Consider the following 15538-nt stretch of genomic DNA (forward strand, 5'->3'; position numbering starts at 1 on the left):
ATGCCAACATCCCAACACCAAACAAAGAGAACAGAGAAGAGAAGAGTCAAAGAGAACAGTGGCACAGCTGGAGGCCTGTCATTGGTGGTGTCCTCCAGGATTCACCCCTGGGCCCACTATTGTTGAACTTGTTCATCAATGACTTGGATGAGGCGGTTGATGCCTCCCCATCAGGGTCACTGTGCATCCCCTCAGAGGGATCTCAGCTGCCTGGAGAGATGGGCAGAGAGAAACCTTCTGAAATTCAGCAAGGGCCAACACAGGGTCCTGCACCTGGGGAGGAACAGCCCCAGGCACTGCACAGGCTGGGGCCAACCTGCTGGAAAGCAGCTTTGTGGTTAAGGACCTGGGGGTGGACAAGAAACTTTCCACAAGCCAGCAGTGTGTCCTTGTGTCCAAGGTGGCCACTGGGATCCTGGAAAGCACTGGGAGAAGCATTGCCAGCAGGTCAGGGAGGGATTGCAGCCCCTCTCCTCAGCCCTGGAGGCACATCTGGGGTGCTGTGTCCAGCTCTGGCTCCTCAGCACAGCAGACAGGGAGCTCCTGGAGCAGGGCCAGCAGAGGCTGCAGAGCTGATGAGGGGGTTGGAGCATCTCTGTGCCCAGGAAAGGCTGAGGGAGCTGGGGCTGTTCAGCCTGGAGCCCCAGCTGAGAGGGGCCCCCAGCCCTGTGTGTCCCTGCGTGCAGGGAGGGCTCCCAGCAGGGCCCAGGCTCTGCTTCCTGGGGCCCAGCAATGGCACCAGAGGAATGGGCAGGACCTGATGCCCCCAGGAAGTTCCACCTGGACAGAAGGAAGAAATTCTTTCCTGTGCAGAGACTGAGCCCTGAACAGGCTGCCCAGGGAGGGTGTGGAGTCTCTTTCACTGGAGACATTCCAGAACCATCTAGACGCAATCCCATGCGATATGCTTTGGGATGCCCCCGCCGGAGGTGGGAGTTTAGACCAGACGCCGCACCGTGGTCCCGGTCCGTGCCGGGATCGCGGGGCTGTGCGAACACGGCAGTGTTCCCTTCCCTTCCCTTCCCTTCCCTTCCCTTCCCTTCCCTTCCCTTCCCTTCCCTTCCCTTCCCTTCCCTTCCCTTCCCTTCCCTTCCCTTCCCTTCCCTTCCCTTCCCTTCCCTTCCCTTCCCTCCCCTCCCCTCCCCTCCGCTCCCCTCCCCTCAGCGCTGCCCTCAGCGCTCCCGCCGCCGCCCGGCGCGTGCGCAGCGCGGGAACGCCGCAAGTCGCGCGAGGCGACGCGGCGGGCGCGCGCAGGCGCGGGGCGGGGCGGGCGCGCGGCGCTGATGCAAGAGCCGAGCACGGAGTGACCCCGCGGCACCGACCGACCCCGGCGCCTCCGGCCCGCGGCCCCGGCCGCAGACATGTCCGGCGACGAGGTGAGACTCGCGGGCCGCCGCCGCCACCTGCGGGACAGCCGCACCCGGGGGCTGCGCCGCGCCGGGGCCGCCGCCATGTGGGCGCCGGGCCTGAGGCCTGCAGCGAGCGCGGCCTCCGCCCTGCGCGGGGCCGGGGCCGGGGTCCCGCCGGGCCGGGGCTGAGGCAGCGCGGGGGGCGCAGGCCGGGCCGGACGCGGCGCCGGCGCCCTGCCTGGAGCCCCGCCGGAACCGCGGGTGTGTGCTGGTGCCGCCGGTCCCGGGAAGGCCTGGAGCTCGCCTGGAGCTCCCGGTGTGCTGCCGGTGGCCGCCCCTGGCACGGAGGAGCCGGAGACGGAGGCAGATGGCACCGCCGCCGCTTCTCCATCGTGTTCTGCGCTCTGTAGCGAAACGCAGCGTTGAGGAGCTTTCATATCTCGGGTTTTAACCTTGAGAGCCGCGTAGCAACGTCTGAACAAATGATAACTGCACGTTTTCCAGATACGGTGGTGTTTGTCTAGGCGCAGTACTAGGGAGGTTGATACATCTGAGAAATTTTTCAGTTGTTGTAAATGCCCTGTGTTAGCAGCTTTACTGGCCTCATTTCCATTGTTCTCTTGGGGAAAAGGAAATTTTCCGTGTGTGAGGTGCTCATCAGCCTGGTGTAGCCCATGGGAAGCTGCTCTGGCTGGATCCAAGAGATGTCTGCTTCTGGCCTTGTAGCTTCTTTCTGGTGTTGTTTAAAATACCTGTGTGGCCTGTTTCCTTCAGAGCAAAGTGATCACTCAAGCCTTGGAGTCAGGCTTGTCCTACGTCATAAGGGAGAACCGGTGTAATTACGACTTACTTTAGTGGTAGCTGTGACAGACTTACTCAGCTGCTTTAATATCTAGAATGAATACGTTGCATTTTTGTGCCTGTGTCATGGGAGCTGCAGTTCTCATGTCTGGGCTGTTCTCGGCACTCAGGAATGCTTGCATCAGGTGCTGTCTGACTCAGGTGATCACAGGGCCATGCAGCAGTTCATGGTGTGTCCTGGTTTGTATTTAGTTTGTATCAGTAAAAATTGTTTTTCTTGCATAGTGGATTAATTTGATATTGAGCTGATTCCTGGGATCCATAGTGAAATTCCACCTCTGGGCTGCTTTATGTGGCAGAAAATAAAGAGGATGGCAGATAACACAGCCGAGCTGGCACTGCTCCTCAGTGAGTGCAGGTGCTTTCCAGAATTTCTGTGTCTCTGGTTGCTGGGAGCCAAATACTTTGGTGTTGCTGTTAAGTTGGTGAAACTTCTTAAAGTCTGTGAAGTCGAGGAGGGTCACATCTCATGAAGACAAATTAACACTGGAACTGGGATAGGTGGTAAGAAGTTCATTGTGCTGAGCTGTAGCTTAAAGTTTTCAGGGTTGTGTATGAATGAAACTCGTTGCTGGGAACATCCCTGAGTGCTGCCCAGAGCTGGGGCACAGCCAGGGGCAGCACAGGCACAGTTTGTGGGGGGAAGTGCTCTGTTAATGTCTGTTTACTTTATTAAAAATTCTACAAAGTACATCATTCCACTGAAGAGCTAGAAGTTCTTTGAATCGCAGTTTTGTGAAGCTTCAGGCAGTAGAGTGCTGTGTGTTTTGAAAAGCCAGAAAATTTAGGTGCTGCTTGGTCTTAATAATTTTGCCTCTTAGCCTAGACATAAGTCAGTGTAGTGTAAAGACACCTGAACTGACTTGATCAGGGCAGGGGTGATGTCTGCTTAGACATGCCTGTGTTTATTCAGACTAAAGAAGTGGCTTTTATTTGTGACTTCTGTTGGAATCCCAGCCCTTTTCGCTGTCACAGCAGTTCAGAGGATCATTGGCTTCAGTCTTGAGTTGCATTTCATCTACGAAACTTTGATTCTGTTTCCCTTTTCTGTTTGTTCACATGCAAATTTTCTGTAAGTTGGGATTTTGACTGTGTAGGCACTTGAAGTAAGGAGCAGATATATGGAGATGGATATGAGAAGGAACCATGTGGTCTGCAGAGGAGAAAACCCCATATGGGAATTTGGCTCTGAGAGCAGGAACAGGATGGGAATTTATGATTTTTTTTTCCACACCGGAAAAGCATCCAGGTTTGTTGTTTTTGTGCTGGGGGTGTGGCTCCTTCAGTAGAAAACCAGCAACTTTGTAGTTTGTCACCACTAAATGGTAGCATGAAGTTCAGACTAAGCTGATGTGCTGAGCAGAGAAAAGGAGTATAGAAAGTTTGGAAATGCCTGCCTTAGACAGGCAGAACATGACCAGCTGGGTTATCAGGCTGGTTCGTTTGTGTCATGACTTACTAAAGCAAATGTGACCTAAGGCTCCTGCTGAGTGCTTGTTGAAGCCCTTGGTGAACAAAATATTTCAAGCTTAGGCCTCCTTCTCCTCAGGCTGTGGCGTGTGACATGTTCTGAGTAGGTGTTGGGTGTGCAGAAGCCTGGCCTGCTGCCTGGGTGCTCAGGTCTTCTGGGTTTATGCTGAAAACCAGTCTCCTGCATCCAGTTGTCTTGGTGTGTTCAGTTCAGTGTGGTTTGGCTGCACTCAGTCTCTATAGACACAAGAGGTCCTTTATGGTGGTTCAGAATGGCTCTTCCCTCACAAAAAGAGTGATTTAGGTGGGCTGGTTCCTTCTTAGAGGCTGTTACATCTGATCAAGGCATAATCTTAGGTTTGTTTCACATGAGACAATGAAGACCTCTTCAGTGTCTTGCAGAGCATCTTCATGGAAATGAGTCAGCCACTTGTGCTTGATCCCAAGGCTGCAGTGTGGCCATGCAGGCAGCTCTCCTGCTGTCCCAGCAGGCTGGGGAGGGCCAGGAGGAAGCAGATGTGGAGCCAGTTGGACATGCTGTAATTTCTGTGTTACAGCAGCGTGGTTCGCACCACTGTCTAAGGAAACAGCAGAGGAAAGCCCTCTGGCAGAACTCTTTTGAAGATCATTCCAGCACAACGTGTGCAACTGAAGACCCTCTTGAGCAGTCTGAAAGCCTCAGTGGCCCCCATGTATGTGCAGGCTTTGGGAGTGTTGTGCCTCAGATACCCATATGAGCAGTTTGATGCCTTCAGCTGAGCCTGTATGAAGCATGTTTCAGAAAATGGGAAGAATATCACAACAACAGCGTGTGTAAGAGAATTAGAAGTGTGAGGAAAGGTGGTGTTGTGGGGAGAGGGAAGCCACCAGACTTCAGGAGGTACCTGGGCAAGAAGTTGGAGAACTGCTCCTTGGTGAAGTGCAGGTTCTTTCCTAAGTGAGGATGTTCATGGTGGTGAAGTACAGCTCTGTGAGAACATTCTTCCATTACTGGATAAAAAAATAAACAATGGAGAAGTGTCTAAAATTGTTGTATTTAATATAAACTATGGTGTGACAGTCCAGGCAGATGTGTGTAACAAATTGACCAACAGTTGAGATATTACCTTGCATCTGAAATGAAACAAAAGGCTTTAATGTGTTGGGAAGAATCCCTTAGGGCTGCAGATGCTGAATAGGTTAAAAGTGAGTCTGGGGTTAGTGCTTTTTTCACAGCCAGACAAGGTGAATTAAGCTGCTTTGCTGGCTAAAGAGCTCATTAACAGCTTTTAATCACTTGGTGAGTGAAGTTCAGTTTCTCGTCTGGGGAGGGAGGAGGATGAGACCTTTGCCATTCCACAGTGTTTAGAGCTGATGTCTTGCTGTATGACCAGCCTCTTCTAGGTTTCCTCCTCATCCAGAGTGTTCTTGTCAAGAGAGTTGTTGGCAAATCTTGCCTTGGATAAATCTGGGAATTAATGTGTCTTACAAGTGGAAGTGATCTGTGATCAGACCATGTGTTGAGTGGTGCTGTATTTAATACTGCAGAATTGGAGTCCATAATGGTCATAAAATATAGATGGTAGCCAGTCTGTCAGAGAGTCACAGCTCTGACATCTTTTCAGCTGCACTAATAAAGAGGTGACAGGACTACAGGAAAAGTAGCAGATGCTGTGAACTCTGTCAGTTTTCCTTGTAGTTCACACGGTTGAGGTTGCAGCAGAGGAGCAGTTTGGGAAAAGTGTTACAAATAATAAATGGGGGATGATTATTGAGCTGCTAAGGAGCTCTTGACTTTTACAGATGATTTTCGATCCTACTATGAGCAAGAAGAAGAAGAAAAAGAAGAAGCCCTTCATGCTGGATGAGGAAGGAGGAGGAGACACACAAGCGGAAGAGACTCAGCAATCAGAAACAAAGGAAGTTGAACCAGAGCCAACAGAAGACAAAGATGTTGAAGCAGATGAAGAAGACAGCAGGAAGAAAGGTAAAGTGAATCCATATAGATAAACTCTCAAAGGTGCTGTTTTGAGACTACAAGCCCAGTTTCAAGAATTTGACATCCCAGAATATAATAAATATGCCAGAGCCTTGGTTTGTTCAGAGATTTGTGAGTAATCTCTGCTGCCTGTTTGGAGGGCAGATTGCCCTCCTGCTTGGAATCACGTTTACAGACATCACCAAACTCCTTGGGGCTTATGTAATTTCCAGTTTTCTAACTCAAGCAGTCCTTTGTGTAAAGCACTGAAAAGAGACTCTCAAAAATAGTGTGAAGTTTTAAATCTTCCACGTGCAGTTGCAGTCATTCCACAATTATGGCTCTTTTTCATTGGAACAGTTAAGCAATAGTGTGAGTAACAGAAACATGGTTAAAGGAGTTTCTAGGTTTTGGGCAATTCTGAGTGTGATGACCCAAGTGTTCTTTGGAGTTTTTCAGGAAGTAAGTGTGTGATTGTGTATAAAAGCTTGCCTTTTAAATTGAGGCCAATGTCTTTTCAAGATTACCTAATTCAGAGAGTGCCATTAACTTAAATCCAGTTTGGTGTTAAAATTGCCTCCTGCTGCAAACCAAAGAAACTGTACCTTCCTCCTGCACTTTTCATTTTTTGTCCAAGCATCTCTAATGACAAAAGTGACTAATTTGTCTTGTACAGCAGAAAGAAAGATTAAACATTTACAGAATCAAAAGACACAGTTAGAATATGCAGAACCAAAACAGCATTTGGGAGCAGAGGAGGATGATCTCTTCAAACCAAGGATATCCACAGGGATTACAGATTGTTGCTTATGTCTTGCTGTAATGTTTTAAAGATTTGGATGTGAATTAGAAACCTTAATGTCTGAACTGTTTCTGCAGTTAGACTTCTTTAGACACTCCTTTCTTTTGGTTTTTTTTAGATACAACAGATGACTTGGATGATTTAAATTTCTTCAATCAAAAGAAAAAAAAAGAAAAAAACAAAAAAGATATTTGATATAGATGAAGCAGAAGAAGGCGTAAAGGTTTGTTTATGTAACTTGACTATGGCTGAAGACTCTCTTGCTTCCATTTTCTTGAGAGTGACAGTACAAGGGTTGTCTCAAGTCTGTCACTGTTTGTTGGTGCAGTTCATAACTAAACTTTACATGTCTTTCATTTTTTTTGATGAACATTTTGCTCCTGCCTGGGCTTTTTGTCCAGAAGTGGAAAAAACTGCCCGCTCTGCGCAACCAGCAAGTAATTCACCAGTCTGTAGGGAGGGCTAATTAACCTCAAGGTTAATTGTCTTTTGGGGTTAGGAAGGTAACTGGGTGTCAGAAGCCACACACAGGACAGTCCTTTAAAGGCCAGCACTTCAAATAAAGTGCACATTTCTGCCAAGAAATGTGTTTTCAACTCTGGTGTTTTCTTTGGAAAGGATTGGCTACTGTGCTGTGTTCCAGAAGGTGTACAAGATATTTTTACTCTTCTCAAGTTTTATTCCAAGTAGTGTTTTTGTATCACATGTCAGTGTAACTGGCAAGCCCAGAGAGCAAGAGGATAGAGAAATGTTATGTTATGCATAAACCTCCTCTACAGATTCTGCCTTTTGAGGAAGAAAATGTTCCTCTGATCTGCCTCAGAAGACAAAATTCTTGCTCTGTGTTCTTTCAGTATGCAGAATTGTGATAACAAATTAGAGTAGCACAGCTTTGCCTTCCCTTGCTGCCTCCACGAGGGGTGTTTTGTTCTCTTCTGTCCTCAGATGGCTGCTGCCTTTAAGTGCAGCCTGACCTTGTTCCTGGCTAGCCAGAAGTTATGCCAGAAGGTATAAATCTGTCCCTGCTCATGGCAGTAATGCAGGGTATAGGGCTCTCTCTAACGTGCTGGAATTGCATTCTTACCTGTTGGGTTTCAGGGCTGTGGTGGATGTCACCAGTATTCCCCTCTGTAGTGTGCAGCTGGTGTTATTTCTGATGCTGTGCAATGGAGGGCTGTGGTTAACTCTGGATAAACTACAGTCTTACTTCTTTGCAGGAATTGAAAATTGAAGGAGATGTGCCAGAGACAGTAGAACCTGAAGATGACCTTGATATCATGCTGGGGAATAAAAAGAAGAAAAAGAAGAATGTGAAGTTCCCAGATGAAGATGAAATAATGGAGAAGGATGAAGGTAGAAGTATAGCCCAGCTCTGTGAGATGTCGAACGTGAAATGTAGTCCACCTTGTATAAGCTCTGTTCTAATGCCTTTTTTTGTTCCAAAATTTATCAGAAAAATGTTCTATAAAAGCACTGTATAAAATTCCCATGAGTGCTGATATCCCTTGTTGACAGAGAAGACTTGAGTCCACATCTTAGTGGAATTTTCTCCTGTGTACCTTTTAGAAATCATGTAAGTCTGAGGTTAAAGAATGTTTCTTAATGAATCCCCAAAAACTTTCTTTACAGCATTTGAGGATGAAGATAGCAAAAAAGATGATGGAATTTCCTTTAGCCTTCAGTCAGGACCTGCGTGGGCAGGCTCAGAAAGGGACTACACATATGATGAGGTAATGTACCAGAGACGTTTAAAACATATTTTCCATGTTCATCTGCATCAGTGGAGCCTTATGCTCATATTTCCTATTTCTAACTTCCAAGTGAAGTGCTTATAGTTAGCTTCTCCTCATGAGCTTCTAACAAGACATGTCTTCTCTCACAGTAATTTTCACATGGGGCAGTATTGGTCATAGTTCAAACACCTCTGCCATGGGCAGAGCAAAACCCTTGGGGAAACAGTGTTGGGATTTTGCATTTATCAGAACATTTTCAGGTGTTCTGAAGCTGGTGGGGAAGTGCTCTTGGGCAAAGATAGTCTGATACTGTGAATGTTGTTTCAGGTGGATTTTAGAGGTGAGATGCTTTGAGAAGTGGCAAATGCTCACATGGGTGTGAATCCCTTGTTTTGCAGTTGCTCAACAGAGTTTTTAACATCATGCGGGAAAAGAACCCGGACATGGTGGCTGGAGAGAAGCGGAAATTTGTCATGAAGCCCCCGCAGGTTGTGAGAGTAGGGACCAAGAAAACATCTTTTGTCAACTTCACAGATATCTGCAAATTGTAAGTTTCCCCTTTGGGTTTCCCAGGAATAACGGATGGATGCACTGCTCTGTGCTCCTGTGTTGAAGGCAGAGTTTTCTGGCAAGTGACTGTGGCAAACCAGGAGTGGAAGCTATTTCAGTCAGAGAGCTCATTACATTTCTCTGTGAGAAGATATTTCTGAACATGATTTACTGTGATAATTTCTAATTTTATACTTAAATTATGAAAATGGTACATGGGCTGAAACTTGGTGAGTTCATTGACTTCTGTCAGGTTGGGTCACCAGTGACATTTTGTGTGCAAGTCTTGAGGAGAAGGGTGGGAAAAGTTCTTTCTTTCTAATTTGAGCTGACTACAAATACTGCTCTCTTGGTAAATGGACTCCAGTAGTGTTTCCCCACTGTTTTCTGCAGTGATATCTATGTCATAATTATGTTTTGTGAAGGCAGCTCTGCTCTTTGTGAGCACTTCTGGGAATGCAAATCTGATGGGTATCAGAAGTGTGCCAGAAAACAGGCCTGGTGAAACCCTGCTGAGAGGATCTGGGTTGTGCACTAAAGGGAGTTTTTAATGGTAGCTACTAATGTTGTTTCAGGGGATGGGACAGTAAGAATGAAAAATCTTTAATAGAAAACTTCTTTTCACTAGTTGCTGTCATCTTGAGTTGGGGATAGTGGGAGATTTTTTTGTGTGGACTGTTCAGGCTTCTTGTGTCCTCAGTAATTGTGTGTGTGGTCTTTGGTGCAGACCCCTGGCACTGTTCCCTTTGAAACTTTCTAACTTAAGTTAGAATGCCACTCCTGTATAAAAACTAAATTTCTCTAAAGCGGGAAGGTTAAACATTTCCTTACTTTATTTTCAGATTACATCGTCAGCCAAAACATCTCCTGGCATTTCTGTTGGCAGAATTGGGTACAAGGTAAGGCTCCTGGGCTGTGGGTATGCTTAGGGTTGATATTGGTTAAATATAACATTCTTGGGGTTAGATCTGTATAGTTGTGCTGGAACATGAGGCCTTTGTTCCCTACACTTCAGTGCTGTGCTGGGTGATTGAGGAGAGAACATTTTAGTGAGGAGGTACAGAGGGAAACTCCCAAGTCCAAGGGAATGGTCTTGTTCACTCCCCTGAGGTACTTGGGCAAAACTTCCTGTAGGAAGTAGCTCTGCGTACCTCAGAATTTTGCCTTTTTTTGTGCCCTACGACACGATTGTGGCTGTGCTCTTCTTGAAGGACACATCCTTATCTTGCTTCATGTTCCTGATTTGTTTTAATGCTTCACACCTGCAAATCAAATAATTTATTTTCTCTTTTCAATTAGTGGTTCAATAGATGGTAACAACCAACTGGTAATCAAAGGAAGATTCCAGCAAAAACAGATAGAAAATGTCTTGAGAAGATATATCAGTAAGTATAACTCCCTTTCCCACTGCAGATTTCTCTCAGGCCCATGTGTGGCCCAAGGGTGTGCCCACCATGGGGGAGGCTGAGGAGCCACAATTTCCTTTATCATGGAATGATGTAAATACAGGTGATCCTGCCGTGGTTAGACCATGGGCTGTACTCTGTCCTGCACTAAAACATGCCAAGAAAAACGGAGTTTTTGAGAACTGCATGTTTTCATCTGAGCTTCATGTCTGGGCTTTGATGAGGACTGTGGAAACCAAAAGTAGTTGTTAATTTTGCAGTCTGTGTACCCAGGAATTGACAGATACAGTGTTTGTGTGCCACGGCTGGTCAGAGGACTCAGATTACGAGTCACAAAGCTCCTGCTTTAGTGCTGTGTCAGTACCAGAGCTGCTGACACCTGGCAGTGCTGCCTCAGCAGAGCAGCTCAGGGAGCCTCAGTGGGAACTCTGTACTGGTTATTAACTTTAAACAGCGTCAGTGCAAAACGTGCCACACAAAACCTCCTCATAAACCAGGGGCGATTTTTAGGTTCCCATAAGCTGCCCCTCTGAGCTGGTGGGTGTGTTGGAAGAGTTTTTGCAGACAGCTGTGCAGCAGCTGCTGGGTTAACTCCCCTGTGTTCCCTGCAGAGGAGTATGTCACCTGCCACACGTGCCGCTCCCCCGACACCATCTTGCAGAAGGACACCCGGTTATACTTCCTGCAGTGTGAGACCTGCCACTCCCGCTGCTCCGTGGCCAGCATCAAAACAGGCTTCCAGGCTGTCACAGGCAAGAGAGCACAGCTTCGTGCCAAAGCTAACTAGGTTTGCTAATCAACACTGGAGTTGGCAAAGTGTTCTGGGGAGATGGGACTGGACAGGTTTGCGATCCGAGTGGATTTACCATTGTATTAAAGCGAGGTTGTAAAAACAACAAGAAATTTGGCTTTTGATTGATTGGTCTGTGAAATCCTTGCAAGATGCAGATCCTCAAGCTGTTCACATACATTTGCTCATTGAATATATTTTACCAACTGTAAGGAGCGTGGTGGGAAAGGAGGTGCTTTTTAATCCGTTCAGACTTCTGTAAAACACAAGATAAATTAAAGATACTATAACAGTGAGTGTCTTGGATTTGGATTTTTCCTTCAGTTTCCGCTTCAAACACCGGTGGGAATGGTTGGTGTGTTGTTCTGCAGATCATGTCACTGAGCTATGTCCAAGACCCAGAATGAAGTTTTAAGATAAAGGTTATTTTGCTTTGACATAACAGGCTTATTTTAGTTATGCTGTCATGAAGCAGAGGAACCAGTCACAGAGTCCCAGGGCTGGCAGGCCAACATGAGCCCTGCTCCTGCTTGTACAGCCCTGGGTGCCTTGTGCACAGATGGGGGTCAGGGGATGCTGGTATTGCTTAATTAGGCAAAAATAGCTCTCAGACACCAGATTGGTGCTGAATCTTAACACAGAATCAATAAACTGTACTGTAAATTTTCATACTGTCATAGTACTAAATCTTGCAGTTTCTAATAGAGAAATGTTTATATTTCTGAAGTCCTGCACTCTTCATCACTTTAAAAATAATCTAAATGCAGCAAAACAAACAAACAAATAGGTCTAAATGTCATTGTATGGTGGCTGCAGCACAGTCTTCTATAAATCTTGAATTTGCAGGAGACACTGCCAAGTAATTTGGGTTCCAAATTAACACTTTTTGCTTCAGGATCTTCCCATGCCCTTCCTCTGCTGGCAGTGTCAGTGACCTCGAGGGGACACCTGGCGCTGTCCTCGCTGGGTTTTGTGTAGAAGTTCCAGCTGGGGAGTACAAAGATGCAGGTGTGGAGTGAAGGTCCCCCCTGGGTTGCAGAAGTGGGGACAGTTGTCACTTGATTGCCAAAATGGCCAAGGGAGAGGGAAAGGTGCAGCAGCTCAGGGCCCTGGGCAGTCACCCCTGCGGGTCAGGGGAGCAGCCTCCTCCCCAGGGGAGCTGGTCCTTCTGAAGGCAATACAGCAAACACCACAACTTGAAGGGTTTCTACTAAGTTTTAACCTTTGTATAATAACACAGAGCACAGTATTGCTGGGGAGTCACTCACTATTTGAAAACTTCAACAGTGCTGTAAGGTGAAAAATCAAGGTTTTATGGTTGGTTTCTTAAAAGCATTTTGAATTTCAAGTGAGCTATAACAATGTTGGATGTATCTTAAAGTGAATAAAGCCAGGATCAGTGCCTCTTGTAACATTATTGTTGTATTCTTATTTCTTCCTCTAGCAGAGGGTCTTGTGTTAGGAGTAAAACCTTGGAGAAGTGCGAGTTGCCTTTTTGTTTTGGTGACTTGCTGGTGAGACACCCTGAGATAGTTGAAGAACAATGATACTTTGTTTTTAAATGGTTGTTTTTCCCTGGGTCAAATACTTTAACATACTTCAAAAAAAATGCAGTGTGGCCTTGAGCTGGTGCTGTGTTTCAGAGTTTTAAAGGAAAAGTTTGATATAGTGAAATTGGATCAAAAAGATCCAAGTTAATAAAGGAGTTCCAGCCTCTCAGCTGTGAGCTCTGGCTTGCAGGAGAGTTTCATAGGTGTATTCTGTGCATGAAATCCTGAAGGCTTTTAATGACTGATATTTGAGTGCAGCATCTTGAGCTGTAGGCTGAGATCTTGCTGTGCCATAACCTCACTAATGCAGGAAAAGTCTCTCTAGGAGCAGATATTGGTGGAGTTTTTTTTTTTTAATGAAAAAACTTCCAGGGTACATTCAAATAATATTGTATGAACACAAATGCCTCATGCTGATTGTGAGGCTGATGTGAAGTGCAGTTGTGTTCACAGGCAAAAACGTTTTCACTTGAGCTGGCTGTGAGAAAGCAGCTTAGGGATGGAGTTCTTAACAGAGGAGGGGGTAGCTGTGGTTGCCCTGGGTCTGTGTGCAGGTACCTTTTTGGAGGCAGAGCTGGTTTTGTTCATGTTTTTTTCCTCTCTGAGTGGAAATTTGGCTCTGATGTGGGAACCAGATTTTAGGCACTGAAAGTCCCTGTGTGACCAACAGCTGGACTGCTCCTTTCCATGGATTTTGCTATGCCCGCTTCTTCACCTGATCCAAGTAATCTGAGCAATGCAGGCTGTTCATTCCCAGCAGTGAAGGTGAAACATCTTCCAGCCCAAAACATTGAAGAGAAGTTCATCTGAGCCTTGTTCCTGGAGGTGCTGGGAGAATAGACAATTGCTGTTGTGGTCAGTCAGCCTGACATTTACAAATTCTTCCAAGGCATTATCTCTATCCCCACTTCTGCCAGGATGTGCTTTTATCTCCACTGTCAGGTGGTTGTAGCTCAGAGGGTTGAGGACTTTGCTCATGTCCCTGAAGTAGGCAGAGAAATGGGAACATCTCATTCCCTAATTGAGCACAAATCCAGTGGGATCAGCTGCCCTGGGGCTCATGTGCTTCTGTTTTGCTGAAATAACTGGTGGCTACAGTGAAAATCAGAATAAACTCCATTGCTGGCAGCTTCTGACCAGAGCAGGAATTTGATCATTTTTTGTAATCACAGCTGGTGAGCATTTATGAAATGGCTCCATGGAGAGCTGGGAGTGTCTGGTTGATCTCAGGACTGTGACACTGCAGTGGGTCCTCCAGGTGTGGCCACCACACCCCCAGATCCTTGGTTTGGGGCAGCTTCTCAGGGAGAACTGAGGCACCTGGGGTTGTCAGCAAGGAGAGCAAAAAGGCAGATTTTCAAAGCTGCTGCCACCAGGACAGGGTTTGTCACAGACTGCAGGGAGTGTTGAGCTTTAATCAGGTGAAAGGGCCTGTAGTGGTGCCTGGGGGGCAGGTGAGGAACAGAAACAGCAGGAAGTTCCTGAAAAGCATGAAAATGGGAAGTTGACTGTGATGCTGACAGCTGAGAATCATTAGAATTGATCTGTTCATCTTCTAAATAACGTTTCTCCAGCCTTTTGTTCTGCCCTTGTGCTCAGTTTTCCCCTAGAGGTGATTCCAGATTACTGGGATAGTATCCAAGAAGGTGAGAGGCCAGGCTTTGGGAAGGATTTAAACTCAGACACAGAACAGGAATCAGTATCTGCAGGAGAGTTTAGCAGTTCAGATTCAGTCTGGATGGAAAGCAAACTGCAAAGCGTCTCCAGCTCCTAAAAGAATTGCTGGATTTTCTGAGTTGTTCCTGCTGTGGTGAAGGTCAGTGCCTTGCTGCCAGAGTAGCAGAGGATCCAGGTCACAGAGGAGCAGGACAAGCCTGTCCTGGTGGAAACCCCTCCTGGTGTTTGCAGGGGGCCCACAGCTGGGGAGGGCTGGATTCCCTCAGTGTCCACAGCATCAGCCAGGTTTAGGCTGGGCCTGTCTGCCTCTGCCCCATTCTGCTCTCTGCATTTGTAGGGACAGTTTGCAGCTAGCTCTGCTTCCAGGGGTTTGTCCACCCTGAGAAAACTCAAGTGGCTCCGGTTTGGGTTAACAGCTGCGAGGATTTGGGGTGAACAGTCAATCCTATGGCAGAGAAAGGAGCACAATTCCCTCAAATGCAGGGAGCTGAGGGAGCAGAAAGGTTGCTCTGATCAGTTGCCTAAATCATCTTGTGACAGGAGGACGAAAAAGACTTTTGGGAAGATGATACATGGCAGTATCTTCCTCCTAAAGTGAAACACCTTTTTCTCCTTAAGAGAAACAAGTTCAGGGGCTGGTGCTGATCCTTAACACACATTATCTCACCTGAACAAGCTTTTGCTTTGAAGGGACCTCACCTGGCTTCAGTCTCTGGGTTAAGAAGTTTGGTGTTTGGAGCTCTTTCATTATTTTAGGGGTTTTTTTAGTCATTATTTTAGCTCTTTCATTATTTTATCTATTTCAGTGATGAAGACAGGGCAGTGCCATCAGAGGTCATTCAACCAGTCTTTAGTTTATAGAAAAAGCCTGAAGAACATCTTTTCCCGTAGGTGTTTTACTACTTGGGGTTATAACTAAGCTCTACATAAACATTCTCAGAGGTCTCACAGCATAACCCTACACACTCTTACATATCCTTGATACAGAATGGCTGTCAGTCTGTCCCAAGCCCAAAGGAGCAGTCCTTTATACAGAAGGAGAAATTCCAGCTGGCCCTGGAAATGTTTTGCTGCCCAAGAGACCCAAGGAATTGGGTTTTTCTGACCAGAAGAAATACTTTCTCTCTTCCCTCTGCTCTTGTCTTTAAGGACAGACTCATTCCTTGCTGCCTGAGCTTCCTGTTCATCCTTTTTCCTTTTTGCACATTGCAAACACCTGCCTAATTCTGAGATAAAGCAGTCACTACTTTATGTCTGTGTTGAGAAGCATTTTTCTACCCAGTACCCTCCAGAAATGTGTGGTACCTCCATCTCGCGCTCTTCAGCCCATCTTCATCCCGCGCAGCACTGTCTGGACTCACAGAAGTTCTGCTTTTTCTCACAAAAACAGCATC

The 15538-nt window shown here is 46.6% G+C and overlaps 1 protein-coding gene across 1 annotated transcript; it reads left to right on the plus strand.

Moving 5' to 3' along the window:
• Positions 1–1217: 1217 nt before the first annotated feature.
• On the plus strand, positions 1218–11213 carry EIF2S2 (eukaryotic translation initiation factor 2 subunit beta). The gene is given in 10 exon segments (XM_066330541.1): positions 1218–1376; positions 5463–5646; positions 6558–6601; positions 6603–6662; positions 7657–7792; positions 8069–8169; positions 8571–8719; positions 9564–9620; positions 10021–10106; positions 10739–11213. Coding segments are annotated over 10 exon segments (1008 nt in total). The 5' UTR covers positions 1218–1361; the 3' UTR covers positions 10915–11213.
• The last annotated feature ends 4325 nt before the right edge of the window (positions 11214–15538 follow it).

This window comes from Sylvia atricapilla, chromosome 16 (assembly GCF_009819655.1).
Source record: "Sylvia atricapilla isolate bSylAtr1 chromosome 16, bSylAtr1.pri, whole genome shotgun sequence".
NCBI classification, from domain to species: Eukaryota; Metazoa; Chordata; class Aves; order Passeriformes; family Sylviidae; genus Sylvia; species Sylvia atricapilla.